We start from the raw sequence: 11,863 nt of genomic DNA, 5'->3' as shown, positions 1-11,863 counted from the left end.
ATCCAGGCCAGTTCATAAACAACCATCAAACTGTTCGGTAATCAACAGTTTTCCTGCATGGATGTGTCCTGGTAGACCTCATAATGAACCCTATTTTGATATTTTATTGATACCTCTAGAGGAGTGCGGGAGACCGTGTCAAAAGATATTCTTATACCGATACAGAATTATGATTTCTTAAATTCAAGAGACATATGCTTCAGAAAGAGGATCGATTAATGATATTGCTCTTACTGGACAGTTCATTAGGTACACTAGTGGAAATAAATGCATTCTGATCTAACAGTCCTTGGCTAAACCTCTGACAAGGGTATTGCACTGATATGTGTTTCTATTACACTGACGGCTCCATTTTAGTGGGGCTTAATAATAATAAGTAATTCCACTTTAACAGCACGACTCACTGCATTCTTGAAAATGATCATAGAGTTGAAATACCACCGTGACACTGTGATGGTCATGAAGCTGTGATTTAGTTTTCACTAGTGTTCCTAATGAAGTGAATCTATAGGAAGAATTATTTGTAAAGTCCTCCATTGTCATTTTTAGGACATTTAATTTAGGCTTTTTACATTACATTTTTGATAGCTTTAGGTATGAATATTAGCAAATGTCATTGTTCAACGTTCTGTTGAACACTAGAGCTGCTCTAATCTAGCACATTCAGACTGAAATCAGGGAGTCCGCTAAGAAAATGACCGATATGTGTAATGCGTAGTTATTTATTTATTTTATTTCCATCCTTTATTTCCGGTAATATAATAAACCTATTCACATATTTGCCTAGTCTATATTCACGCTCTGAGGCTTCACAATGCAATCAAAGTGTGATGTGCAGTTGAGCCATTATAGCAGCTGGGGCCCGAAAGACTTGTTGAGGGACATCACACTAGTGATAATGAGGCAATTACAAACGCTTTTCTCCCAACAAAATCTGGCCCGCTGCTTCCTAAGTGTAAAATATGAGTCAAGCTGCGTGTAACTGTGTATACAACCGGACAATTTCGAAGAGAGCAAACTGAATGTTGGCAAAAAATAGTTTCCAAAGAACAGTCAATCTCCAGCAAAGACACAACATACACAAGTTTTAATAATTTTTCCCATCCTCAAGCACAATATTATTGCCGTCGTGGAGAGTGTCGTGTGGTGAAAGAATAATTGGCGGCTTCTGTGCAACGTTTCCTGCAGAATGAATGATGAGCTTTTACTTCAAATCAACCCCAGTGGTAAGGCACGGGCATGGAGCGCAATCAACCGTCACCGGTTCACATGGGGAATGTTGTTGAGGACAATCTTGTTCTCCTAGAATCCAAATTAATCCAACGAGTCAATGAATAGAGCAAATGGACAAAATTGACAAGATCTGCTCTTCAGTTGGGTCAAACACACAAAAACAATCACTATTCATCGCGTCAATCAGCAGTGTTGGAACCATTGGGTCAAGTCTAGCTGATGATGTGGAAATCTGTCATTAAATCAAGCTAATCAAATTAATGAATTAATCTGAAAATGCAATAGGGAAACAAATACTGTAATGTGATGATGACACAAAAATTATGTTCAACAGGCCGGCTTGGTTTCTGCTCTCTACTGTGGAACCTGTGTTGATTACACATGGTCAGAAATCTGCTTGTTAAGTCATTGGTAAGTTATAGGTGGGGGTAGATTTTTGCAACTAATCATGTTGATTAATATTTCATACACTGAAAAGAATGACTATTACAGGGTTTTAAAATAAAGTCTGTCACATTGTTGTATTGAAGTATGTCACTTTGCAAAGACTTTTTAATGTGATATGTACATTGCAACTTCAAATTATATCCATGCACTTTATGCCTTTCAATTCACTGAGTGAAGCTGACTTCATTGTGTGGGTTTTAATGTGCTTAATAAAATAAATAAATTCACTTGTGTTATAAACGTGAGCATCCAGCCACTTTTGACTGACAGTTTATTTTTTTGTATTAAAGATAAACCTAAAAAACTCTTGCAAGACAGGGACAAAACAATGGGTACAGAACAGTGACTGACTGTTAAAGGTCCCATACATTTTTTCAACAATTTCAGACTTGGTCCTGAATTTCAGCCAGTCAAAAAGTGCCTGTAACTTTAAATACTAATGAGGTGTGTCTGACCACGCCCACTCCACGCCCTGCTAGAGGAGAGGGTGCGGCTTTCGCTGGCATTACCATTACCATGCGCTAGTGTTTACGGCGAATTTATTACCATGGCTTTTAGAGATGCTGTCATTCAACCTTACCAACTTGAACCAGAATCTGACCCAGAAGGAGAGGTTGTCGAAGAATAACGGTTCAGAATAGTTAGTTAAACCAAAAGTGTCTGAATATGTTACATAGTTTGTTCGTATGTGTTGTTACAGTTATTAGCATGTAGCTAACGCTAGCTTCCGCTAACTGGAAGGGTAGTTCGATGATGCAACCAACAGCAGAGCAATGGCAGTGCTTTGCTCGTACCTTCGCCATGTGTGTTTGCGAAGGTTTGCAAGGAGAAAAAAATGGCCCCAGCTCGGTAATTGTAGAAGGCGGACTCATCAAATAGGATACTATAAAAAGATACTATAGACTACCGGAGGGAGTGGTTATTTCCCCGTATGACGTCAAGAAGGGAGAAATCTCAGGACCAGGTTTTCAACAGTGACTGTATGGTTTTCAGCAACAGGCATCATGTGTACTTTCACTCATCTAAAGTGATGTCACAACAGAGTATAGATACAGGTCCTGAGTTACAGTGTGAATTTCTTGAATGGAAATGATGAGATCCAGAAAAGACCTGAGTGTAGATTCAGTGGCAGCAAACAAGACTGAGGAAGAAGATAATGACAACAAGGCCTTTTAGAGGAATTTATTGAAAGCATTTTTAGAAACACTGGGTTCATGACAAAGCTGATATTTGGGAAATAATTCTTATTGTGTGTAAAAAAAATAAATAAATAAATAAAAAGATAGAACTGCCACACATTTTGTCACAGCCGTCTTGTTCAGATACGGAGGGATTTTGCATAATAATGACAATGTTCCTCATTGAACACTGAAGACGCAGCTGTATTACAAATTACAAAAAAATCATTCATAGTCTGAGCTGTCATTCTAGACTTCCAAATAGTTTCTCTCGAGTGCCTAGAAACAGCTGCGCTGAATACTTAATGTGTTTATGTCTGCATTTAATTCAGCCTGTCTGTCTGCACAAATGGGCTTCCCCTACAGTGGTAACCCACGAGCTGCATTGCTCTAATAGCAGAGCTGCAATATTTTATTATGTATTTTGAATTCAGTTTCCCGTCATTTGAGTGTTTTGTGATCTTTTAATGTTCCTGTAATTTCTTTGATTGCATATATTTTTTGAAAACAACTACGCCTTTTATAACTAGTAATAATCTCTCGTTGGCTTTGCAGGCTTTTGACAGTCAAAGGTAGTTAATCATGCTGTGTTACATGATTTATTTCTGTAATCCAGACTACTTAATGATGTTAAAAAAAGGCAGTTTTCACGTGTAATGCTGTTTTGGTTTGATTTCTCATCAGAAGAAAAAAAAAAAAGTGAAATATTCTTTGTTTACAAAAGGTACAAAATCAGAACCCAAACCGTTGTCGATAATCGTTACTTTTGTTTGTTTGACAAGACGCTTTCTGACGGCCATCAATCACAGTTTTACTCAGTCACTACTTCCTTGACCTTATTTATATCAGCTCTAACCAGTTTTGGGAGTGTCTCTATTTGTTTTCAGTTCACTCTTTGCAGCGGATGTACTGCAGCGACCTGTTTTCGTAAAGTCTGTTTATGGTCTCCTCCTTATTTTTGTTCAGTCCTTAACAAATAACAAAAAAGAAAGAAAGGTAAACTTGGTAAAGAGAGGTGAACACGGGGTATGTTTTCTGGCTGATTCGAGGAACACAGTGTTCTGCTGTTCTCCTGTGAAAATGCGATTTGTGAAAACAAATAAAAATGAAAAAGTGCACGCTGACGTTTTCTTTCAGCTGTGACCGGGGCACGCTTCAGTACTCCCCTGTTTCTCATTGCCAAGGGTATCACACTATCTATAGGTAAAGACCTTGTAAATCTGCTCAAATATCAGGTGAAATCAATATGTGTGAAAATCTTATATAGCCACCTAGGGACAACAGGAATAAGCTGGAGCCAAAGCTGTCCCCTCCTAGATGGGTGACTTTGTAGCAAGACAACCACAAACAAATAAAAAATAAAAATATGTGCACTGAAAGCAGGTTAAAGAGACCAAATCAAAGCAAATGTCAAATTGAAGATGCAGGTCAGCAAACTAAAACCCTGAGCTGAAGAACATCAAAACGGGCTGCAGCCAAGATCAGGTGGAGTTGATTTATCACTATCACTACATGCAACATTTTCTAACATAGAAATAGTTAAAAAGTTCAGCGTTAACCTAACACCACATTTTATCTAACTGTTGTAAAGAAATTCAGTTGAATATGACTATCACAGGAAAATATTTGTTGTCATCGCTCAGGTCTGTTTACATCACAGATCGCCTGTCATTTTATTGCGCTCTGCAGGGTACAGCCTCCACTAAACGTGTTACATCCTGTTCACTGTGGGTGGTGTGTCCCGGCTCAAGGACTCACACCAACAAGAGAGCGAGATCAGATGCAGCTGAGCTTCAGTTGTCCACTCACAGCTTTAACCCCAGCAATATCATGCAACTGATACATCTGGAAGCTGCAGTCGTACTTGGTAAGTCTCAGCTCGGCCGTTACTTGCTACCATGTGCAATTTGCCTTAATGTAAAATGTGTTGACAGGTGATTAAAACCAAGGGTTGAACCAAAGTGTGTCTTAATCAGTGGTCAGTGATCAGTCAACCATCACAAAATACTTTTAATACTAAAGAAAAAAGTAATCACAGCTGAATGCAATGAAATCAATTGAAAGTCAGTAAAAGACATTTTTCACATGTTCTTGTATTTTAGGGATTATCACTCAGATATCCAGCGACAGCATTTCATCTCCATCCCCTGACTGTTTTGCTGCTGTTAACACCTGCATGTCGGATTTATGCAGGAGCGAAAGGGCATTTTATGGCGGCATCTGTGAGGGTAAATAACTTTTTCTATTACAATCGGAACACATTGTTTTCCTTGTAATTATATAGTGAGTGCATTTTATTGAGGATGATCAGCACATTAGACTGTTGAATTTAATTGTGTTGTTTCATGTAATAGCTGAGGGTGCGACCTGGGGCATGTAGCAACATAAATGGACAGAGAATACACTTTACTGTGTAAATTTGCAGTATGTCTGTTTTTATGTTAGAATCAAACTGAATGCTACTGAATTAAATTGATCAAAATATAAACAGCCTTAATGAGAAAAATTATTCATGCAGGGCAGCACAGAGGAAACACCTGTTACAGAAACAATGGAATGCTTATGGAAAATCCTGTTTTTCAACCTCCCTCTTGTGTTTGTGTCATTCAAGATGAAGCGTGCCAAATAAAAGGCTCAGAGGTGTGTAACATGACCATCCAGACCATACTGGACCAATTACCTTCGCTGCAAGGGTGTGTGTGCGACTGGGAGGAGGAGCTTTGTGACTCCATACAAGTGCTAGCCACACAATGCCAACCGAAGCCAGGTGCAGTGTTCTCAGAGGAGCACGAGATAAGCATTTATGTCTGAAATTACATTTTTGTTTACCAAAGGTGACCTAATGTATGAACTGTGCTGCAGGTTGTGTCTTACACAACAGATAATTTTGAAAGGTTTTTGTTGAAGACGAGCTAATCATGTTCCCTATTATTTGAACAGCGGTACAGCAGAAGAGGAGCACAGTGGCAGCCTGGCAGTCGAGCACTTTAATAGATTATGGTATGATTTCATGATGTTGACCTATACGATTGTTAAAGAATGCTGCCTTTGAAACTCATTCACCACCAGTGTTTCTGTAGTTTACGACGCTGGTGGATCCTGCTTCGAACGATTTCGAGTTTGCATCGGCGATGCAGTTTGCAACAGGAACCTGGCGCCCGTCCTCCAGGCGTGTATGGGGGAGCAGTGTGGCAGCGAGGGCTGTCGGCAGGCAACTCAGCAGTTCTATGGAGACATGCCACAGAATCTTGTGGAGATGCTGGTCATGTGTGAGTGCGATGCTGCAGATCAGAGCTGTTTGCAGACGAAAACCGATCTGCACAGCGGCACATGTGGAGATGAAACCTGGATCTGCCAGGATGCTGTTAACCGGTGTGTTGAGGACAGTAACTGCAGGTATGTTGTAGCCTACGATAGGAAGTAAACAGAAAGCAGTCAATAAATGGGCCATGTTATGTGGTTAGAAGAAACGATGGGAGTTTTCTACTTCCTTAAGTGTGTTATTTAGCTTTGTTGTGTGCATAAAATGTTTGCAAAGATACAAAGTCCATCATATTCATGTTTGTGCAACTGTTGCGCATTCGCCTTTTTCCCGCCACAGAAATGATGGGACAAACTTTCTTTGTATTGGAGGGAAACTGTGTTGTAGTCTTTAGTACAGATTAATGTCAAGGAGCATTTTTTTTTTTTTTTTGGACTTGATGGCTCTATGGGCCTGTCTACTGTACATGTCACTACGTAACACATTCCCTAAATCAAAGCCAGTGGCTAGCTTACAATGACACACACTGACCCAAACAACACAGTTGCACAGTTGACCAATCACAGCAGACCAGACGAGCCTTTTGGAAGGGAGGCCTTTAAAAAAAACGGACGCTTAAATGGAGCATTTCAGACAGAAGATGAAAAGAGATGCTGTAGCAATCAGCCATTGGGGCAAAAATAACGGGTATTGTTAATATTAAAGCAGGTAAACCTATAGTACTTTACCGTTAAAATAGAATCATGAACCTGTAAAATAGCCTATTTAAAAAAAAAAAGTTATTGTGAACTTTTATTTCAGGATTATTGCAACATTCTGAAGCAGGCACCATGTAATGATAACAGTCAGAATGAGTAGGTGTGGGACTAGAGAAGCTGGAAGCAACATTGACTGCGTTACGCAGGTGAATCAGAGTGAAGGGTGTGAAACAAAAACATGAGTCAGTATAAAAGTCAACATAAGAATTAAGAGACCCTCACGTACAGTGAAGGAAGGACATATTGAACAGCCGCGTCCTGGGTCTTGGATAAGGATAATGATAATGACAAGGTTGTTAGAATCAATGAGGATTCACCTTTGATTCTTTTTTGTGGAAAGATGATGGCGGAGGGTTTTTGCCAATATACCAATATCGAAACAGGAGGTAGTAAGCGTCTAAAATGGGATGCTGGCAAACCTGCACTGGAATTGATGTGACTCTTAACCTGTCAACAGACTGTTGAGGAAGAGCTCAGGCTGTGAAACACAAATCAAGCACCGTTTACCATCTGCCTTCCATTCACCTTTCCACATACAGATGGCAGCGAGGTACCACGAAAAGTGCCGGGACGGGATCATTAGGGGCAGTGTGTGGACGTAAAGTTTATTTCTACAGAACGCGGATGTTTTAATATTGTTTTTGGGTTGACGCAGTGGGAATGTTTTTAGAACATAATCCCAATTTGCACGTTTTACAGATTTTACAAACATATTTTAATTGCCTTTATTGTAACACATTTACAGTTTTAATATCATCTATTGTGTGGGCGAAACTCTTTGTTATGCTGTTCTCTCTGAGATGCTTCCAACATAGCTCATAAATGTGTTTTTATATGATTTCTCAGGCGTCTGTTAAAAACCTTCCAAGCCAAATGCTGGAGCCCCGAAGAAGCCCAGTGCAGCGACCATGACCTCCAAAGAGAAGGATGTTTCATTCAGATGGATCCAACTCTTATCCACGGCACAGATTCTGAATGTAAAATGGCCTTTGTGGGTACTTTGGGCACAGCACTTCACCATCCTTGCACCTGCAAGGGAGTGCACAACAATGACCTACGGATGTGCAATATGATTCAAAACACATTTCACAATAAATCACATTTCAGTGAGTTCAATTTTGATTTCCACAGTCTTAAAAAAAAAAATTTGATGAAATTATTTTATTGAAATCATTGTAAAGAGATTCTGTGTTTATTTCAGTAATATCTTCACATCACAAGGACATCAAAGGCAGTGGTGACCCTAAACCTCCTGAAGTCAATGACGCTCAGCATGCAGGGTCACATGGTAGATTTCTATTATGCTCATCGTAACATGATTAGAATTATTTCCAAGTTGTCACAATTTTAAATGTAAGTAACGATGAATGTTATGTCTTTTCAGAATATCTTCTGTATGGATTTGCAACCCTGCTACTTGCTGGAGTGCTCATATTAATGCCTCTGGCGATTGTTAGTAAAATCTGGTAAGTACACCATCGTTAAGCCAACGCAAACTGTCTGACGTCTCCCATGTAAACAGTTCAACTAAATATTTATTTGGTCTTGTAGCTCGCTGAGGAAGAGAGATGGAACAAAATTTCACCATGCACAGAAACACAGCGGCGCTGTTCTCTGAAGTTCATCAGTCCACGTGATTAACTCACGAACATTTTGTGCTTGTTGCACGTATAACACTATTCACAATGTTGACAGGGATATGAATTGCTTTAAATAACATCCAGTTGTAGTTTTAATGTCGCTGTTAACGTCATACAAAATGCAGCAAACGAAAAAAAAAAACTACAAACAAACCTTAGAAGAGCGGCAGTTATCTTAAGTGCACTTTTGTTCTTCAAGGTACTTGGTAGGTGATTGATGATGCAGAGATCAGGACTCAGTGGGGGACATACTGTCTGTTGCTGGAGCCCTTGTTCTTCTTGTAGATAGATTGTCCGTTAAGACTCTTACTGTTTGTGTGGTCTCATACTAAGTGAATTTGGGACCAATTAAATCGTTCTCAGATGATATTGCATGACATTTAACTAATTTAATAAGCACGGTGCACATCATAAATCCTCCAAAGACGCTTAGAGCATTGTCGGATGTAATATGATTTTATTATAGTGTTTTTTAGCTAACCTTTTATCAGAGGAGTCTGACTGTTTATGGTTTAAGATGCTGTTGTGATCTTCAGAGCTCAAAAAACATAAGTAACTTGACTTACAAAATAAATCTCTGTCCTTATAGACAAAACCAAACAGAGGTCGATTGGTTCACTATTAACAAAATTAACAAAACATCAATTTAATTCAGTTACATTACAAATTGTCTCAAGACGCTTTGCAAAACCCGTCTGAAACCGCTGGAACAAGCAGGAAGGCAAGGAGAAACTCTCTCATATAAGTCAGACATGAGTTTTCTTTAGGTTGTCAGTTGTCGTTTGTGGTGGTTTAGCACGCTCTGTTCATCTCTGTGCTGATCCCCCTGTATGTACTAATAAACATCACTCTGAAGACCTTTAAGTCCCTTAATTTGGTTAAAATACTTTATAATATCAGAAGTCACGTGTTGTAGAAAATAAAGAAGTATTACTGTAAATTTTTGTGTTTTAATCTGAAACTGGGAATGGTGACAAAATTACACGGGTACCTGCCTCGGTTCAGTGACAGCTGCTGAGAAAACCTTGTCAAAGTCGCACTTAATCCTGGTTCTGCTGGGACTGACAGGAGCCTTTGGCCAGATGATATCAGATCTCTCACCTTTGGCATAAAGACGAGATATGAAATGGCTGGGGCAAAAATCATCCAGTGAAAGGGAGGGAAAGACAGCCATAATATATTCTCTCTTTTTTGACCTTCTCATGGCAGTTTCCGCGGCATTGTGAACTATTCAGAGGACGAGGAGGTCTGAGTGGTGACAAAGCATTGCCGTAATCAGGACAAGTGCATGTGAAGTCCTGGGAGACGGTTATATTTGCAGGGTGGAATTATAGATTGGTATCGGAGTAAATATAGGCAAGCATACATTTCTTTCTTTCTTTGCACACAATGCAGTGCTTGTTTATGTGGCCTCTATGCCAAAGAGGAAAAGGAAATCAAATGAATCAGATGGAAACACCTGAGAAGTAAATAAAATAAAGTGTTCATATACACATATATTTACATATTGCATACTGTCTTATATCTCTATTTGAGAACAATTAAATCCCAGGATGTTTTTAGAGGGACACACCTTCCACCTGTTCAGTCAAGAAAACACTTAAATAGGACCTGCCTGACAGACCAAAAGATCCTCAAAAGCCAAACATCCTGCTGAGATCCAAAGAAATTCGGGAACAATTGAGAAAGAAACTAATAGAGATCGATCAGTCTGGAAAAGTTCATACATTTCTAAAGCTTTGGGACTCCAGAGAACCACAGTTAGAGTCATTATCCACAAATGGTGAAAACATGGAACAGTGGTGAACCTTCCCAGGAGTAACCAGCTGACAAAAATTACCCCAGCGAGGACTCATCCAAGAGGTCACAACAGATCCCACAACAGCATCCAAAGAGCTGCAGGCCTCACTTGCCTCAGTTAAGGTCAGTGTTCATGACTCCACCATGAGAAAGAGACTGGTCAAAAATGGTCTACCTGGCAGAGTTCAAAGATTAAAACCACTGCTGAGCAAAAAAAGATCATAAAGGCTGGTCGCAGTTTGGCCAGAAAACATCTTGATGATCTCGTGGACTTTTGGGAAAATACTCTGAGACAAAAGTTAAACGTTTTGGAAGGTGTGTGTCCCATTACATATGTGATGTTTTTTTTTTTTTTTTCAGAAAAAGAACATCGCACCAACAGTAAAAGCTGGTGGTGGTAGTGTGATGGTCTGGGGCTGTTTTGCTGCTTCAGGACCTTGAAGACTTGCAGTGATAAATGGAACCATGAATTCTGCTGTCTACTAAAAAATCCTGAAGGATTTTGAGATGCTGTGGCATGACCTTAAAAAGGTGGCTCATGCTGGAAAACCCTCCAACAGAAAACAAAACATGAGTTGGTGGGAATTCTTCCACAGCGTTGTAAAAGACTCGCTGCAAAGGGTGGGCCAACCAGTTATTAGATTTAGGGGGCAATCACTTTTCACACAGGGTCATATGCATATTGTGTTTACTTATGTTATCTTTACTAATATTTAAATTTGTTGGATGATCTGAAACATTTAAGTCTGACAAACATGCAAAAAAAAAAAAAAAAAAAAAAACGGAAGAAGAAGAAGAAGAAATTAGTCCGTTACTGTCTTCCACCAGAGAGAATGCGGGAGAGGAGACTGTACGAAAGCGCAAAATGAAATTTGAAGCCATGGACTTGGAAGAAATATTAACAAAGGAGAAACGCAATGGGAAAAAAACTCAGCAAATAAAAAAGATGACAATTATTGACGCGAGCAAAAAAGATTCGTTCACTCTGTTGGCTTTCGTTGTGCCTACGCCTCCTCTTCACAACAGTAATCACAGTCATTTATGCCACTGCTGTTTGTGCCAGTTAAGACTTTCAAATGTGCTAAATATAGGCACAACTAACAATCACCGTAATTAGCTTCAGCTTTGGTAAATCACACTACATGTGCTAAATAATCTATATGCATCTTCTCTGTCCAATATTTTGCATATTCCGTCAGAAATACCCATATGTGCAGCCAAACAAGCAAACGGACTGAGTGTGAAATGACGTTTGTGTACGTTTTTGCAAACCTTCAGTAGATCAGACCCTCGGTGTTGTGTGATGGCTTCTGCTGGCACCATGAGGGGTGCTCCTCTGTCAGCTTTTATCTATGTCTTTTGAATCAAAGCCAGAGTGGTTCTAGGTGTGGCAATGACTCAGCAGGTCCACTTAAGTCCATATTGGAGTATCTCAACAGCTACTGGATGGATTTTTAATGAAATATACAATGTGAGTTCCCAGAATAATGAGTGTGGACTTCTCACGTAGCACCATTAGCACACCGAAGTTTTCACTCCTTCAGC

At 39.5% G+C, this 11,863-nt stretch overlaps 1 protein-coding gene across 2 annotated transcripts; it reads left to right on the top strand.

The window, feature by feature from the left end:
- The first annotated feature begins 2,198 nt into the window (after positions 1 to 2,198).
- gfral (GDNF family receptor alpha like) lies at positions 2,199 to 9,382 on the top strand. Of its 2 annotated transcripts, XM_047603922.1 has the most exons (10): positions 2,199 to 2,320; positions 4,548 to 4,725; positions 4,961 to 5,086; positions 5,470 to 5,625; positions 5,799 to 5,858; positions 5,939 to 6,254; positions 7,725 to 7,984; positions 8,080 to 8,166; positions 8,263 to 8,344; positions 8,430 to 9,382. In XM_047603922.1, exons 2-10 carry the CDS (start codon positions 4,689 to 4,691, stop codon positions 8,494 to 8,496), a joined length of 1,191 nt encoding a protein of 396 aa, XP_047459878.1. In that variant the 5' UTR covers positions 2,199 to 2,320; positions 4,548 to 4,688; the 3' UTR covers positions 8,497 to 9,382. The 2 variants fall into 2 exon arrangements, with proteins under 2 accessions (XP_047459878.1, XP_047459877.1); XM_047603921.1 differs by lacking the exon at positions 2,199 to 2,320 and having other exon boundaries at positions 4,517 to 4,725.
- Positions 9,383 to 11,863: the final 2,481 nt, after the last annotated feature.

This window comes from Mugil cephalus, chromosome 13 (assembly GCF_022458985.1).
Source record: "Mugil cephalus isolate CIBA_MC_2020 chromosome 13, CIBA_Mcephalus_1.1, whole genome shotgun sequence".
In the NCBI taxonomy this organism is placed as follows: Eukaryota; Metazoa; Chordata; class Actinopteri; order Mugiliformes; family Mugilidae; genus Mugil; species Mugil cephalus.
This window is presented reverse-complemented; position numbering and strand designations above follow the sequence as displayed.